This window comes from Equus caballus, chromosome 18, assembly GCF_041296265.1.
Source record: "Equus caballus isolate H_3958 breed thoroughbred chromosome 18, TB-T2T, whole genome shotgun sequence".
Classification (NCBI taxonomy): domain Eukaryota; kingdom Metazoa; phylum Chordata; class Mammalia; order Perissodactyla; family Equidae; genus Equus; species Equus caballus.
In genome coordinates, this window is record NC_091701.1 from 79259673 (window position 1) to 79277264 (window position 17592).

General features: G+C 44.1%; 1 protein-coding gene across 2 annotated transcripts; it reads left to right on the plus strand.

Moving 5' to 3' along the window:
• Window positions 1-6004: 6004 nt before the first annotated feature.
• CTLA4 (cytotoxic T-lymphocyte associated protein 4) lies at window positions 6005-12266 on the plus strand. Of its 2 annotated transcripts, XM_023622472.2 has the most exons (4): window positions 6005-6274; window positions 8881-9228; window positions 9688-9797; window positions 11058-12266. In XM_023622472.2, the coding sequence occupies exons 1-4, from the start codon at window positions 6166-6168 to the stop codon at window positions 11160-11162; spliced, it is 672 nt and encodes a 223-aa protein (XP_023478240.1). In that variant the 5' UTR covers window positions 6005-6165; the 3' UTR covers window positions 11163-12266. The 2 variants fall into 2 exon arrangements, with proteins under 2 accessions (XP_023478240.1, XP_023478241.1); XM_023622473.2 differs by lacking the exon at window positions 9688-9797 and having other exon boundaries at window positions 6029-6274.
• The last annotated feature ends 5326 nt before the right edge of the window (window positions 12267-17592 follow it).

The following is a 17592-nucleotide window of genomic DNA, read 5'->3' on the forward strand; positions in this document are numbered from 1 at the left end:
TGGGGAAAGGGTAAAAGGAGGGATCTTAGGAAAAAAAAGCTTAAAAAACTGAAAAGTTCAATTAAGCTCAGAACAAACTTTACAAATTCAGAGGAGTTTTACAATTAAGTAAAACAACCCAGTTACCCTCATCTCAAACCATATCACATCTGGAATTCTGAAGACACTTCACTATAGGCATCAGTGAATTATGCAAATCTTGAAAGAGCTTTCAAATCCAGAAACCACTATGAGTACTACAAAACCAGTGTCTGGTTTACTCAAGCTGGTAGGATATAGGAAGATCGTGAGGAAATGAAATCACAGTGAGTCCCTGAGCCCTAATTTTAGCCAACTATTTTCATTTCCTTTACCACTAACCTTTTTTTTTTCACTGGAGTGGCGAAAGTAAATAACAAAATTGACTTTCCGCTCCTGCCCTGAGATTAAAATATCCAAGGATGTGGTACCCTCAGACGTTTGAATATTCAACCTCCAAATAACTGAGAGCTCCCGATACACAATTCTTAGGTTATGTTTAGAGTTCTGAGTTTTCAGACTCAATCAGGTAGCAAATAATAAGCTATTTGGTTTTAGATACTGATGGAGACACTGACGGGGCAGAAATTCAACAAATATGTGGGTATTAGAACAATTAGCACTTGGTTTTAGTGTAATGTGCCATCCATTCACTAGAGATGATAATGAAAGAAGAGTTTATATAACAGCTGAAGTTGGAAATCCATAGTTTTCTCCGTATTTAATATATAAGCTAACCTTTACTGAGCGCATGATATATTCTAGGTACAGTTTTCAACATTTTATTGGCAGAGTCTCATTGAATCATTACAATAACCCTATAAGATGGTTACCATAATTAGCCCTATTTTGCAGAAAAGGAAGCTGAGGATCAGAGAAATTCAAACACCTCATCCAAGATCACGCATCTAGTAAGCAGTCAAGCTAGGACTTGAATTCATATCTGTCTGACTCCAGCCATGCCCTTAACCGCTGTGCTGGCTCATGAGCGCCTATCAGTCCTCTGATCGAATCCCGACTTTTAGCCCTTTCCATACATGGAAATGAGATGCAAGAGAAATAAAAAGGATTGAGACCTACATTGAAATGCAGAAATTCTCTGGCACCTGTTGTGTACATAGGAGGCCCTAGTTAGATGCCATGTGTGTGGGGAGGGTGCAAGTGTCGTGGAATTAGAATTTGAAATAGGGGAGACAGAACTGCCCTCGATTGACTGTAATAAATACAAACCTGTATGATACAGCATGCTATTATTGCACATGAGATAATAGGGAAAAAATAAGTACTGGATGGGAATGAGACCAGGATTTCAATCCAGTTTCTGCCATGTACCAGCTGTAGGACTGGATCAATCGGGGACTCTACACAAAATGGGTGGTTCAAATAGGAGAGTCAGTGAAAGGAGGGTTTTGAGAGGTATTAAGGAGGGTAAAGAGCAGAAGATGTGAATACACCCAGGCGCTAGCAACAGTGGAAGCCAGTGCCACTTCCAACAGTGGAAGCTGGTGCCACTTCCAGCACTGAAAGGACCAGGGGAAGAAATAGTGAGAGCTGTCATCATGGTGGTGGTGGTGGTGGTGGTGGGGTCACCTGACTAGAGTTGTAGTGGTTCAGAGCTACCGTCACTGCAGAGACAGGGCCCTGAACATGGGAGAGAGCAGGGAAGAAATTCCTGACCTCCATCCTAATGCCTTCTGATCTGCTGGTGCCTCCCATCAGCTAATCCCTCCCAGAAGCCAGCCTGCCAGGGAGCCCAGCCATCCACGGGAGTCCGGCTCCCAGGTGGAGAATGCACATGAGGAAGGGGATGGGAATAACCTTGAGCAAGTCCCTTCCTCTCTCTTTTTTCAGTTTGCTTATCTGTGGCATAGCGCTTACAATATTAATAGTGGCTTTACAATGTTTACTTTCAACTTTTTGTTTTGAAAAACTTCAATCTTACAAAGAATGGTACCATGCACACACAGATAAACTCTTCACTTAGATTCACCAATTGTTAACATTTTGTCGCTGTTGTTTTATTCTTTTTCTCTTTCTACTAACACAAACGTACACACATATTTTTGCAGAACCATTTGAGAGTTTTTTGCCAGCATCTTGGGAGCTTATCCCTAAATACTTAAGCAAACATCACCTAAAAACAAGGCTGTTTCCCTCCATAATCCCAATGCAATGATCACACTCAACAAATTTAACATTAATACAGTGCTATTATCAAATATAGTATATATTCAAATTTTCTGAAATGTCTCAATAATGTACTTTATAGTTATTTATTTTTTTCAATCAAGTGTCACACATTAGATTTTGTTATTATATCTCCTTAAACTCCTTTAATCTAGAACAGTTTTTCCTGATATTATCATTTTTTTAAAAAAAGATTTTATTTTTCCTTTTTCTTCCCAAAGCCCCCTGGTACATAGTTGTATATTTTTAGTTGTGGGTCCTTCTAGTTGTGGCATGTGGGACGCTGCCTCAGCATGGCTTGATGAGCAGTGCCATGTCCGCGCCCAGGATCTGAACTGGCGAAACCCTGGGCTGCCAAAGATGAGTGCGTGACCTTAACCACTTGGCCACAGGCCCGGCCCATGATATTAATGTTTTTGGGGATTCAAAGGCCAGTTGTTTTGCAGAAAGCTCCCCATATGGTTTGGTCTAGTGGTTTTTTCATGATTAGATCCAGTTTAAACAATTTTGACAATAATACTACAGCAGTGCTGTGTTCTTCTCAGTGCATCGTGGCTGGAGGCACGTGATGTCAGAATGTCCCATCACGGGTGATCTTCGGTTTAATCACCTGGTTAAGGCAGTGTCTGCTAGATTTATCCATTATCTTTTCCCCTTTGTAATTATCAAGTAATCTATGGGATGATATACATGAATATATCTTTTCCACCAACATTCTTTCACTCGGTGCTTTTCACAACCATTGAATTTTCTTGCTGTGGCAGAAATAGTTTCGTAAAAGCATAATTGGGGGACATGGTGTAAGACTTCTTTGAAAGTTCCTGTGACAACCCTCGATTCTTCTTATGTTAAACTGTTTCCACTCGTTTATCTATCCATTTAACAGATGTTTATAGAGTGCTCATTGTGTCCCTTGGCCCTGTGAAATTTTCATCAGTGGCTTCGTCGTTGGCTAAGCCAATGTCTTCAGCTCAGATCTTTCTCCAGTGCTGCAGATCCATATCCACACTTGCTTTTGAGTCTCTCCACCTTATCATCCAGGGATGCCTTAACTCCACATGCCCAGTGGAACTCACCATCTTCACTTCCTCGTCTGCTCTTCTTATGTTCTCTATTCCAGTAAATTGCATGTCTGTTTTCTCAGTAACTCTGTAATAAAAAGGACTCCTATTTATTGAGTGACCAGCCCATAATAGCTCTCTTATACATGTTACATGCATTATCACGTTTAATCCTTGCCATAGCCTTGAGAAGTAGGCACCATTTTCTGGAGGACGTTGGGCTCTCAGTCCCAGATCAACAGCTAGCAAGTCTTTGCGCTAGGATTCAAATACGAGTTCTCTTTGACCTCAAAGCCTTGGCTTTAGTGTGGTGATTAACAGCATCATTGGCTTCAAATTGCGGCTCTACCACCAACTATGGGGGATCAGATAAGTCTCCTTCACTCTCAGTGCCTTGGTTCCTTCCTTTATGAACTGGATGAAACAATGATCCCTTATTGTAGGGTTGTTTTGAGACTTGAATGAGATAACCCTCCACAAGCATTTGAACAATTCCTGGCAGCACAACACTACCTTCCAAGCCATAAATCCGCTGTCACCCTAAACTTCTCCATCCCTTCACTGTGGGTGGATTAGTCCTATTAGGGGCCTCGTCACCACTGTTGTCATGCCTTGGTTTAGACCAGGAGTTGGCAAACCAGGGCCCTCAGGCCAAATCCAGCCTCCGCCCGTTTTTTTAAATAATATATATTTTAAAATTGGGGTATAGTTGACATTGTAAAGAGTGTTTTATTGGAAGACAGCTATGTCCATTCATTTATGTATTTTCTGTGGCTGCTTTCAGCCAACAACAGCAGAGCTGAGTAGTGGTGACAGAGACTGTGTGGCCTGCAAAGCCTATTGTATTTACTGGCTGGCCTTTTATGGAAAAGGTTTGCCAATTCCTGGTTGCCTGGGGTATTGCACTAGTCTCCTTCCTGGTTTCCCTGGTTATATCTTATTCCTGCTTGAACCCATCCTCCCCACCCCTCCTCCTGTATGAGGGGAATTTCCCTGAAGCGTGAACTGAGTCATGCTGGTTTACACCTTATGGTGCCTTGGCCCTCACTGCCAAGACCGTCAGCCTCTGTCTACTGCTGATCCCCACACTAGCCTTGTCCTCTGGACACGATGAGTACTTCATGCCTTTTCCAGCCTTGGCCCATGCTGTTCTTTTTGTGTGAATACCCACCCCTTACCCTTGTCCTCAGTGACAAGCTCAGGTTTTACTTCCTCTGAGAAGCCCTTTCTGATTTCTATAGGCCAAACCAATGGCTTCTGCTCCTCTCCTGCTCATGTAATATTTCAGTTCCAGCATTCATCCACTCTGTCCTGATCCTGGGCTCAGCTGTCTGGCCCTGCCGCTACCATGGGTTCCTCTCAAGGGCAGGAATGTACATCTTTTGCTTCCGTATCTCCAGTGCCCAGTCTGGGACCTGGCCCTTAGTGAGTGCTCATTACATTGGTATTGCCCACTGGCGTTTCATCTGGGGTTTGAAGGTGCATGTAAGGTGCTAGGGAGATGTAGAAAAGAGGCAGGTCAAGAGAGGCTTTCTGGAGGAGCGGACATCCTAGTTAACTCCTGGAGAGGAGAAGGAAGCTAAAACTGGATGATGAGAGGAAAAAGGCAGCAGGAACAGTGTGGGAAAAGGTGATGAGACCTGAAGAGAAATGACCAGCAGAGGAAGGGGACATGTGAGGGAATGCTGGATGATGGGGTAGGTCGAGAGGCATTAGGTCCATGGTCCACAGCCTCTGCTGCTGTGCTGAGGTACGAGTTCAATGGAAACCCTGAAGGGCCAGATGAGGCGCACACCGTGTTCCGCGCTGCGACTGTCTGTCTGCATGTCAGTCTTCCAGAAGTCCCCGAAGTCATTAACCATGTTTTGTCTTGCCATTATTCAATACTAAGTGCACTCAATTTCTGGCATATTATAGGTTTTCAAGAAATGTTTCTTTCATCAGTGAAATATACAAAAACTCCCCAGTTTGAAGGGAGGGGTCCCCAACGCTTAGCATTCTCTTATAGGATGAACATTTGTCCTGTCTACAACTTTCACAAGTTTAAGAACTTCAGTCATATTTAATCTTAGTTCTTGGATTTTCTGCTTGAAAAATTCCCATTAGAGAAATAAAAATGTCTATCCTCTTGTGGAAGGTGTGAGCGTTTTGGATGATTTTGGTTTACTGCTTCTGGACCTTCTCCAGGTCTGTGTTGCCTTTGTGGAGTTAAGGCTTTCAAGGACACCTGAATTCTTTCCTGCTCTGCAAAACCAGAGGCAGATCAGTTTATTTCTTGTGATTTTTGTGTTTTCTTTTAACAAAATTTTAAATGGAGCTTGGAGAAACGAGCTCTTATTTGTAAAGCATGCCAGAGATGGCGCCTCACGGCTGGAATTCAGAGCTCTTATCGATGACCTCCAGGGATGAAGCCTGTCATTAGCTCAAGGGCTCAGAGAGCCGGCAGCTTAGCAGCTTTGGGATGTCAATGAAATGAATTGGGTGGTAAAAGATACGCAGATAATTGGATAAAATGGGAAATTAAAGGGACTCCTGCACTCCAGGAACTTCTCCTAGTCTCCACTTGGTTATCCTCAAAGTGAACAAGAGCTTCAGTTTCAAGTTGAGTACATTTTCCATCCATGGATTGGCTTGTTTTGTTCAGTTTTACTTTGAGTGTTCGAGGTTATCTTTTCGACGTAACAGCTAAACCCACGGCTTCCTTTCTCGTAAAACCAAAACAAAAAGGCTTTCTATTCAGGTGCCTTCTGTGTGTGCACATGTGTAGTACACGCCTGGGATCAAAGCCAGCTATATAAAGTCCTTGATTCTGTGTGGGTTCAAACACATTTCAAAGCTTCAGGATCCTGAAAGGTTTCGCTCTGCTTCCTGAAGACCTGATCACCACTCCCATAAGGCCATGGCTGGCTTCGGGTTCCGGAGGCGTGGGGCACGGCTGGATCCGGCTCCCAGGACCTGGCCCTGCACCGCACTATTTTCTCTTCTCTTCATGCCCGTCTTCTCCAAAGGTGAGTGAGGCTTTTGGAGCCTGAAGCTGGAGGAGGTGCTTCTCCCACCTGGGTTTCATTGGTTTCAGCAGCCAAGGGCAGTGATTTAAAGCAAAGCCAGAAGATAGAGGTAAAACTCCAGTCTCCAGGCTTGGATAGCTCTGTGTTCCAAGGCAGACGGGGACAGCTGGCGGCAGCAAATAAGCAAAGATACAGCTCACAGCAGAGTGCCAGGCATCTTGTAAGAGCCTAATGAATACTCCTGAGTTGGTTTGGGAGACATAAGGAATTTCAGACACTTCTATAAGATTGGAAGAAAATACTGTCTAGTTAAGTGATTTAAGAGAGAAAAGATATCCACAGTCCTAAATACACTGGAGCTTAGGATGATGGTGATCCTAAGCTTTTTAAAAAAACATCGATTCAAGCAAATCATGAGAAGTTTCTTTCCTACCGGTTTCAAGGTTTTAAGGCCCTTAAATTCACTTTTATAAACTAATTTAGCCAGCTTATTTAAAATCTAAGCAAATTGTGGGAAGAATGCCTTTTTTATTCAATTCAATGCTTTAAGGTCTTCTTAATAAATTCTATATAGTAGTTAGTTAATTATCGAAAAAATGAAAGCAGTTTGAAATTGTAAAACAAAAAAGACAGAAAGGAAGAAAGAAAGCAAGCCATCAGTCTGTTTGGCAGCAGATATTTAATTGCTGCCTGACTTACCTGTGGCCTCAGAGGCAGATTCCCCAATTTTCAGATGAAATAAAGCTCTTTAGAGCTTGATACCAGGTTTGTTACATAGTGTAAAACGATGACCGTCGCCACCAAACTTCAACTTTCTCTCTCTCTAGAACTTCTCAGTTAAGAAACCATATGGTTTGCACAAAGTAGGTATTCAAAAGATATTTGATGATTTAATTTTCACTAGAGAAGAAATGTTCATATACATTTTCTTATTTTATGTGTTTTGAACATGCAAAGATTAAATACCCTTAGAAGTAATCAAATTTCCTTTTTCGAAAATTTATCTCAACCTGTAACTGGGATTCTCCCACGGTGCATACTGGAAAATCGCATGTGAGCAGTTTTAGTGGTGATAACTGGGAGCTCGCCTGGGGAGCGGCAGGAGATCGATCTTCTCTCGGTTCAGAGTCGCTGTGATAATGATCATTGAGCGCCCATTTGGGCAGGGTAGAATGGCTGCTCCCAGGAGTTTGCAAGCCAAAGGCAGAAGCTGGAGGAGGTGTGATTAGTGCACAAAAACTTTAATCCAGGGCAGAACTTGATTGAGTACTGCAATGGAGTTATAACAGTGCACAGGACGCTCAGAGGGCACCTCTGATAGACAGAGACGATGGTTGGGGAGGGAGACTGTGTCTCGCCAGCCGGGGCTGCTGGATTAACCATGGCGGCGGCTGCTGCTGCTGTATCTTCCTCTCTTCTGAGGATAAATATTGTCTAGTGCAGGTGCTTGGGGGAAAGGACCAATTCCTTTGGTACAAAGTGATTTATACACAGGAAGAGGTGTCCCGGAAACTCAGACTGGAGTGCTGGGTTGGGACTGGATCATGGAGGACGTTGAATGCTATTTGTTTTATTTGTTTTTGCAATCAATGGTGGGTAAGGTATCAAAGGATTTGAGCAGAATGAGTGACATGGTTCAATCCAAGTTTTGAGGGTCGCTTGTATGATTGACTGGAGAGGGGCCAGGTTAGTTACCGGAAGGTAATTTGACATGAAGCCACCATTTTTTAGATGATGTGAGCCTTTTTGTATGGAGAAAAGGCCTTTCTTATCCTGTAGAAGCCAGAGGGAAAAAGAACAAAGGAGCACGAGGGTGTTCCAGTGAAGGAGAGAGGGTGGCGGAAGAGGTGGTGGCGGTGGCCGGGGAAGCCCACAGAAGTTAACAGCAGGGTTGCCTCAGCCTAGAGAGGAAACGACCCGGTGCCCTCTGCTCTGTGGCTTCCTCCATCTAGCAGCATCCCTCACTCTATGACAAGAAGGCCAGGGAAGGCGCTGGCCGGCACAGTGGGCCAAGGCTCACCTGCTCGTGGGTGATAGCTGTACGGGGCCAGGTAAATGTGGGCAAAGGTTTTGGACATATGCTTTGAGGGATAAGGCAAGATTCTGTATCTTAAGCTCCAAAATTTCCCCTACTACTCATTGTAGTTTCTGAACTATAGTTCCTATGGTTCTAGAATAACCTTAGAATCCCAGAGTTGGAAGACACTCTGATAGTGCCCAATCTAATCCCCTCTTACTGCATGGAGGGAAAATGAAGGCTCCAGGGGAGGCCTGACTTGCCCCAAATTGCATATTTCATGGAGCCAGGCCTTCTGTTTGTCGCATCAATGTTCTTCCTGCCGCAACCAAATGCTGTCAAGAAACCAGTTTCTAATAAGGAAACACCTTTATGGAGAGTCGCTGGAAGACAGCAGAGAGATGGAGGGGGAGCTGCGGTGGGTGAAGAAGGGAAGGGATAGGGGTGACTGATGGGTTTGTTGAAGGGGAGGGGAGGGCTGAAGGGAGGGTGCCCGTCAAAGATATACCTTCTCTGGCCTGAGGTCTTGCCTGGGCCTGGTTGGGATGAGCATGAGTACACTGAGTTCCCTGTGGTTTTTCCATGTTAGGGATGCATGTGGCACAGCCCGCAGTGGTGCTGGCCAGCAGCCGGGGTGTCGCCAGCTTTGTGTGTGAGTATGGATCTTCAGGCAAAGCCGCCGAGGTCCGAGTGACAGTGCTACGGCAGGCGGGCACCCAGATGACTGAAGTCTGCGCCGCAACGTACATGGTGGAGAATGAGTTGACCTTTCTAGATGATTCCACCTGCACTGGCACCTCCGTTGGAAACCAAGTGAACCTCACCATCCGAGGGCTGAGGGCCATGGACACGGGGCTCTACATCTGCAAGGTGGAGCTCATGTACCCGCCGCCCTACTATGTGGGCATGGGCAACGGAACCCAGATTTATGTCATTGGTGAGCAAAGTCGCATCACTAAACTGGCATTTTTTGCATTGCTGTCTTCTTTGCTTGAAAACAGTTTCGCTCTTTACGTTCAGGTGATTCATTTTGGGGATCATGGAAATTCTCTTTAAGAGTTCTCTGGGATACCATATGGTGGGCTTGCTTAGTATGAGTGGCCACCCAAATGGCATCCTGACTATTAAGTAAAGTGGATTGGGGAAAGTGTTTTCTACTGGCAGGTTGGGGTATTCACCCTGGGGTGATAACCATCAGGAAGTTTGGCCTTGTGCCTTTGATATGACACTCTGGGAGGTAGCCCCAAAGAGCCGGACTCCCCTGTGGGCTAACAACTCCATCTAGGGGGACGTCAGGATCTGGCAGCTTTAACCCCCTCGCTTTTTCACTGATGGGGGGAGCAGGGGTGCAGTTGGAAGAGTGTCACAGGAGGCTCTGCTTGGTCTTCTGTTGCAGACCCAGAACCGTGCCCGGAGTCTGACTTCCTCCTCTGGATCCTGGCGGCAGTCAGTTCAGGGTTGTTTTTTTACAGCTTCCTCATCACAGCTGTTTCTTTGAGCAGAATGGTGAGTGTGACATAGATAGCGCACTATTTTGGTGGGGATGCCTTTAGCAATGACAACTGACCAATGACACTGTTTAGTGTTTTTGAGATGAAGCAAGAAATGAAGAAGAGAAAGGACAGTGGTAAAGAACACACTAGAACCCTTGGCATTGGCCTTTGAGGTATCAGGATGACTAATACTATAGAGGAATGTGTTTGACATTGAATGTTTGTGTCTTCTGACAGGGTTTCAGTTTGAGTAACTGTTTGAACAACATGGGGCAGCTGTTTTGCTCCTTACCTTCATGACAATTGTACTTAAGTTAACAACCCTGAAACACAAGATTAGGTCAGGCAAAACGCTGCTGGGATCCCGGATAGATTTTACTCTCTACCTTAATGTCCCCCTACTTCCCCTGGAAGCCATCTCTCAGGGTCACCCTATTGTGCCTTCCTGCCCAAGCTGTTGCTGTCCACATCACGCCTGTCCAGGGCTCCCCCTTACCCAGTCTGCTTGACTGGGAAGTCTTGCCCTCCCTTCCCGCCTAGTAAATGCAAACTCCTGTTTTTGTTGACTACAGTTGTTGGTGGAAGAGACGGAGGTCTGGAGGTCAGGCCTCGTGTCAGAATTTCTGTCTCACCTCCCTCTCAGCCACCTCTCCCAAGGCTGGCTTCTCCCTCCCCTTCCTCTCTCCTTCCCTCTATCCCTCCCTCCACCCTCCCTTTTTCTCCCTTTCTGTCTCTCGCTCTCTCTCTGTCTTACACACACACACACACACACGAACACATGCACACACACACACACGCTTTTTCCTATCTCATTTGCTACAAGCTGCCACACAGACTAATAGACTAGACCTCAACTTACCGAGGTGATAAAAACTGGAAACTAGGGCAGACAAAGTCATAAAAACTATATGAGGAGCGGAGATGAGAAACACAGCTCTCAAACAGGACACCTCAGGTTTATTATCTTATCAAACTCGCAGCCCGCAGACAAGATTCAGGCAATTATCTAGGCATTTTGGGTGTTCTTTCAGAAGCTTTCTCAAAATCTCTTTCTCCTATCTTCCAGTCAGAGAAAATGGTCACTATTTTACATCAATACCATAGAGTTATTTATCTAAAATTAATTTTAATAGCTGAATCAAGAAAGTCTCCTGGAGCTTATAATTCTGTCTGTTGCAAACATCAAGACCCAATATCTGTTGAGTCCTATTATGGTTAGAAGTAGCTTCTGTATTTCTCAATACTAATTACTGTTTCTTTTTGTGTTTGGCAGCTAAAGAAAAGAAGTCCTCTTACTACAGGGGTCTATGTGAAAATGCCCCCAACAGAGCCAGAATGTGAAAAGCAATTTCAGCCTTATTTTATTCCCATCAATTGAGAGACCATTATGAAGCAGAAAGACCACGTTCCAATTTTTAAGGGCTGAGGTCACTGTAACTTTTTGCTGTCCAGCTGTTTTTGTTTGTTTGTGTATCTGGGGGAGATTCATCTCTCTTTAATATAAAGCTGGATGCAGAACCCAAATTAAGTGTATTATAATTTAAAGCAAGGGAGCAGGAAAGCAGAGCGGGGATGTTTCTGTTACATGAGACCTAATTTTAGTAAAAGCATCACTTGGGAGCAATACAGGGATGCAGCCTTATGGTGTGGGATGCAGGATACAAGTTAGGGAATGGTCCAGTCCAAAGAAAGCAAAGGAAGGGGGTGAGGCACAGGACCATATTGTACACACCTTGTATTTATATGTGAGAGTGTATAGTTGAAACGATGTTTTCAAGTTAAGTTTTTATACCGTGTTATTTTACTTACCAAATGTATAATTACATGAAGACTTTAAAAATACTCACATGGCTATATTTTAGCCAGTGACTCCAAAGGTTGTATTGTACCAATATGTATTTTTTATTTGATAGTATTTTGCATGGGGGCCACATGTGCTTTTGTGTATTTGCTGATGGTTTGAATACAAACACTATATGGCAGTGTCTTCCCACCGCGGGTTCAGGGGAAGTTTTGTGGAAGGGCTCAGGACACTAATACACCAGGTAGAACACAAGGTCACTTGCTAACTGGCTTGGAAACTGGGTGAAGTTATAGCCGAGTCTTGCAGACATCTTGGGCTGCGTTGGTGTTGACACGTGCTTTGGGCTTTTATCAGCTCCTTTCAGTGGTTTTCAAGGAAGCCAAAGCCGGTGGCATCTGAGTTAACTGGACAGAACACTGCTGTCGGGAAGATGGCTCATTCCAGGAGTCCTCTGGTTAGGAACCTCAAGGAGGCTCCAGTTCCACGGCGCCCCGGTTCCTTACACACGGCTAATGCCACAGACAGAAAACAGCAGCACCCTGGAAGGGGCAGAGTAGGGTGATGAAGGTTTCTGAAAACTAACACTGTTGGTGTTTTTTAACTCAATATTTTCCATGAAAATGCAACAACATGTATAATATTTTTAATTAAATAAAAATATGTAGTAGTTGTTTTCCAGAGTTGTCTTCCTCTTCCTTGTATCTGAGTATGTGTTTGAGTTTGTTTGCTTTGATTCATTCAAGAGTTGGTGGAGTCTCCAGTATTGGAATCCCTGGGAACAAATGGAAGAGACCCGAAAGGGCAGATAATGCTTCATGAGTTAGCTGTCCACCAGCCCTTGACCTGCAAGCCACTCAGGAAGGAATTCAGCCTCTGTCCTTCTGATTTCTTCTTAACTATTTGAGCTATAAAGTGGTTCCCATGGAGACAGCAGTCCTCCGAAAACCACGCAGCCGTCTCTTTGGCACAGGTTCGTCACCTCCTCTTTCTTACCCACGCTCGCCTTCTCAGCTCAGCTCCTACATGGATTAGAGTTGCCATGGCAACTCCTGCATCGTCAACCACGCTCACATAGCCATTTTGATCTGCTTCCATAGCAAATGGAGCTTTTCCCTGTGGCTTCCAAATGGACTGTCTCACAGGGGTGGGGAAACCTACCTGTGGGCTTGTGTTGGTAACAACTGGCAGGCCCAGGCCTGGTCCACTGAGACGTCTGTGATTCTCGGTTAACCAATGTGGAGTCTCAGCCTGCTTGGTTTCCACTCCAGGTTTCTTATCCTTGACCTCCACATCCTGTTATTGTCTTGTGAAATGATTCTCAGAGTGGCCAGGACCATCTGTAACTGAATCAGCTGGGTCACTTACTGAAAATGCTGATTCAAGTGCTTAACTTCAGATGTACTGAATCAGAATCTTTGGGCGATGGGGCCAGGAGTCCGCCCTTCCAACAAGTTCCCCAGTGCTTCTTTTACCCACCAAGTTTTGAAAATCGCTACTTGAGGACTCTCTCTCTCTCTCTCTTGCTCACTATATAGCTCCCTCTTTTTTTCCTAGCAAGTGCTAACAAACAAATGAGACAGCAAAGAATGAACATTCCGTAAACATTTGTTAAATAAAAATGAAGTCGTCTTTCCAAATATGGTAATAGCGATTACCTACAATGAGCTCCCACTGTGTCCGAGACTTGCTCTTTTGGCCTTTGGTTGGAAACCATGAAGAAACACACAGTTTAGGAGCCCCGGTGGAGAGGATGATACCATTTCTACTCCTGGAAATGACTTTAGAGAGATTGTTCTTTTCCGTAGTTGATGGCTGATCTAAATGCCAGAGAGAGCCTTAGACAAGGAATCTCTGAGGTATCTTTCAGACACCTTCAGACGGTGGACTACTTTACACAAGCTGGATATCTCGTCTACTGTTAGCTGAAATTCTACCGTTAGCTGTTCATTGTGCTAAGCATTGCTCTCTTCACTTAGCTTCAATCTTGAAAAACTAAATATTCTTTAGTTCAAAAAACATTCCTCTGCGGCAGAAGAAATGGGCAAGAAAGACTTTGACCTTGAATTCCACTGAAAGGGGGGAATAAATAGGGGGCTGGGGGGGGGGCGCGTATCTGAGCACCAAATGAAAACCCTTCTAATCCTCATTTGTTTATGAGGGTAGATCCTTTGCCAGCAATACTCGGAGAGATTCATTGCCCCCAAATCAGAAGACCAACAGGTTCATGGCATTCCAACCTTCATCACCATCTCCATCTCTGGGTTCAGAGTCCTGAGGAAGCCCAAAGACTCTGCTTATCTAAATGGACCTTGGTCCACCTGGAGGGAAAGCCTGAGCACTGGAATTCTTCTCCCTGGAACCACTGGAATGCGCACGGCAAGGGGAGCAAGATAGAGCTGCCAGGGGCTGCCTGGGCCAGCCCCAGCTCCTACCAGTTGTCAACACATCTCCCTTCTTCCAGCGTGGTACTCTCACTTCTGATGCTTCCTCTTTCTCTTTTTCTCATCCTCAAATTTCCTTATTCCTTCTTTTCACATCCATCAAGACTCATCTAAAATTCTGCTTCCTCCATCAGATTCACTGACACTCTAAGCCCATGTGGATTTCTCTCCTCCTGTTTCACATCTATACTTGCTTTCACCTCTACTAATTTCAAGGAGGCATGTCTTTTCTCCTTAGCTTGTATGGGAACTTCTCCAAAATAGAAATCCATCACAGCTTTACACACACAGTAGATGCTTAAATAAATGTACTGAAGAGTTAGGAGCTAGGACATCCAGGAGTATGGGGAAGACAGCTGTCTTCTAGGCAGATCGTGGCTGAGTTTTCTCAGGTGGCCTCAGCCTAACCTCTTTCCCCTCTGACCAGCAGAACTATGTGTAGGTCAATCTATCTCTTGGCTTCAACCTTTAAGACTCTGAAGTGTGTGCTCCAGCTGGCTACCACACCCCACATATTCTACTTTTATCTCAATCCAGTCTTCCAATCTTTTTTTTCTGAGGAGAACGAATTCTCATCTTTGTTTTCTTTCACTCTTTTTTGAACTGTAGGTTGTTGCTAAAACTGACTATATTTTCACATTTGAGACTTTTTCCATCTCCACAGTTGATGCATACTTAATTTACTTGGGATCCAACTTGCAAAATGTTGAAGTTGCTGTGCTGTTAATTGGAGCAGAGCCAGTTAAGAAGTTGAAGAATCTACACATTTAAGTTATTGCTTTGGGAGTTCTCAAAGAAAAAGAGAAAATGACTTTCTCTGGAAAGTTATTCTTATTGCTCCTGGTTAGAGCCATGACTCAGCTACCTTAGAGGCCTTGTTGTATTTTATACATTATTTTTTTCTTATCTTAGGTTAATTTTCTCCATTTAGACCAGAAAGATGACACACTCTATTGATGGAGCGGGAGCAAATGCTCTTTCCTTTCTCTTCTATGAGTCCTTGGCTACAGGCTGGCAAACCTCCAAAACAGGATACTTTGTATTTGGTCCAACAACACTATCAGCAGGAAATTCATGCCTCTAATGCCTTGTGAATAAACCATGTGCTGGAGACCCCTGCCTAGAAGTTTCTGGGCAGGAACAGCTTGAGACCGTGGCCACTGTTTCAATTGTAATCTCTGATTAGAATCCTGCTAGACCACACATCCATGGACAGCTAATCTTCAACAAAGGAGCCGAGAACATACAATGGAGATAAGAAAGTCTCTTCAACAAATGGTGCTGGGAAAACTGGACAGCCACATGTAAAAGAATGAAAATTGACCATTCTTTTTCACCATTACAAAAATAAACTCAAAATGGATCAAAGACCTAAAGATTAGACTTGAAACCATAAGGCTTCTAGAAGAAATTATAGGCAGTACACTCCTTGACATCAGTATCAAAAAGATCTTTTTGGACACCATGTCTTCTCAGACAAGGGAAACAATAGAAAGAATAGACAAATGGGACTGCATCAGACTAAAGAGCTTCTTCAAGGCAAGGGAAAACAGGATGGAAACAAAAAAAACAACCCACTAATTGGGAAAAAATATTCAAATATTCACAAGTTAAATACCTGACAAAGGGTTAAACTCCATGATATATAAAGAACTCACACAGCTCAACAACAAAAAATCAAACAACCCGATCAAAAAATGGGCAGGAGACATGAACAGACATTTCTCCAAAGAAGATATATCGATGGCCAATAGACACATGAAATGATGCTCATCATCACTAATCATCAGGGAAATGCAAATCAGAACTACACTAAGATATCACCTTACACCTGTTAGAATGGCAAAAATAACCAAAACAAAAAGTGACAAATGTTGGAGAGGTTGTGGAGAAAAAGGAACCCTCATACACTGTTGGTGGGAATGCAAACTGGTGCAGCCACCATGGAAAACAGTATGGAGATTTCTCAAAAAATTAAAAATAGAAATATTATATGACCCAGCCATCCCACAACTGGGTATCTATCCAAAGAACTTGAAATCAGCAATTCCAAAAGTCCCATGCACCCCTATGTTCACTGCAGCATTATTTACAATAGCCAAGACGTGGAAGCAACCTAAGTGCCCATCAACTGATGATTGGATAAAGAAGATGTGGTATATATACACAATGGAATGCTACTCAGCCATAAAAAGGATAAAATTGTCCCATTCACAACAACATGGATGGACCTTGAGGGTATTATGTTAAGTGAAATAAGCCAGATAGAGAAAGACAATCTCTCTATGACTCCACTCATATGTGGAAATTAAACATGTCGACAAAGAGAACTGATTGGTGGTTACCAGGGGAAGGGGGGGTGGGGGTGGGCACAAAGGGTGAAGTGGTGTACCTACAACATCACTGACAATAATGTACAACTGAAATTTCACAAGGTTGTAAACTATCATAATCTTAATAAAAAGTAAAAAAAAAAAAAAAATCCTTCTAAAACAATCTCCTGTTCCCGCTCCTGGGCACATGTGGGATTGAAGCTCAGTGTCACTGGGGGCTACTGGGTCCTGCCAAGGGGACAGCTATTAATCTTCTAAAAATGTTTCTTAGAAGAATTCAACCCACTCTGGTCTGTGTGGCCGGGAGTCTGACATTCAGACCCTTCCCATAAATCTTTCCTTTCGCATGTGCGCTCTATTGCAGTTGTTCTGACATTTATTATGCACAGAAATTATCTGAACCATTTGGAAAAGGTGCAGATTGAGGTGCCTCAGACCTGGAGCTTCTTGTTTGTAAGGTCAGAGGCAGGGCCTGGGGATTTTATTTCCCCACTGAGCCCGTGGATCATACTTTCAGACGCTCCAGTCTAACTCAGGATCATAGATGATTAGGGCTGGAGAAGGGACCTTGGAAATTATTTCCAATAATTAAAAGAAAATGAGGAAACCTGTCCAAGGTCACAGAGCGAGGCAAGATCTGAATCAGGCTGAGAGGCCACCTCTCTAGATTTTCACATCAGGGTGGTGCAGTGGGGGACACTCTGAACCTTTCTGCCTAGGGCTGTCCTTTTCAGGTTGCTTCTGGAACATCACTGCCACCACTCCAGGCTACCCCCAGAAGACCTGCTCTCCCTTTCTGCCTCACCCCGGCTGCCGGGGAGCCTCAGTGTGACCTTGACCACCGTTCTTGCCTGATGTTGGCTCCGTCTTTTCTCTCTCTCCCTCAGCCTTCCGGGGCACTAGCAAAAGAGTCTCAGGCGACCTCAGCAATCCTCCAGAAGGACACTGTGGAGGAACACACAGCACAACCACTGTGGATGACGGTCTGCCAGCAATGCCTGCAGGATGCTGCTGCTGGAGGGCACGCAACAACCCAGGGAAGCGATAAGTGCTCTTTTTATCACACGCAATCAGGTTACCATGGCAACCAACGGTGTTTTAAAAACATGATATTAGTCACACAAAGTGATATAATCTATTCAAACAAAAAGAGAAGGCTCTTTCTGCGAGGAATTGCAGGAAATATGTTTCAGGAGGCGATTTCAAAATTTAGAAAGCAGCACGAATGAT

Excerpts from the sequence above, each read along its gene's own strand:
- CTLA4 (XM_023622472.2), top strand. The coding sequence starts at position 6,166 with ATGGCTGGCTTCGGGTTCCGGAGGCGTGGGGCACGGCTGGATCCGGCT. Across the intron at positions 6,275-8,880 it reads CATGCCCGTCTTCTCCAAAG|GGATGCATGTGGCACAGCCC; the intron begins GTGAGTGAGGCT and ends TTTCCATGTTAG. Across the intron at positions 9,229-9,687 it reads AACCCAGATTTATGTCATTG|ACCCAGAACCGTGCCCGGAG; the intron begins GTGAGCAAAGTC and ends CTTCTGTTGCAG.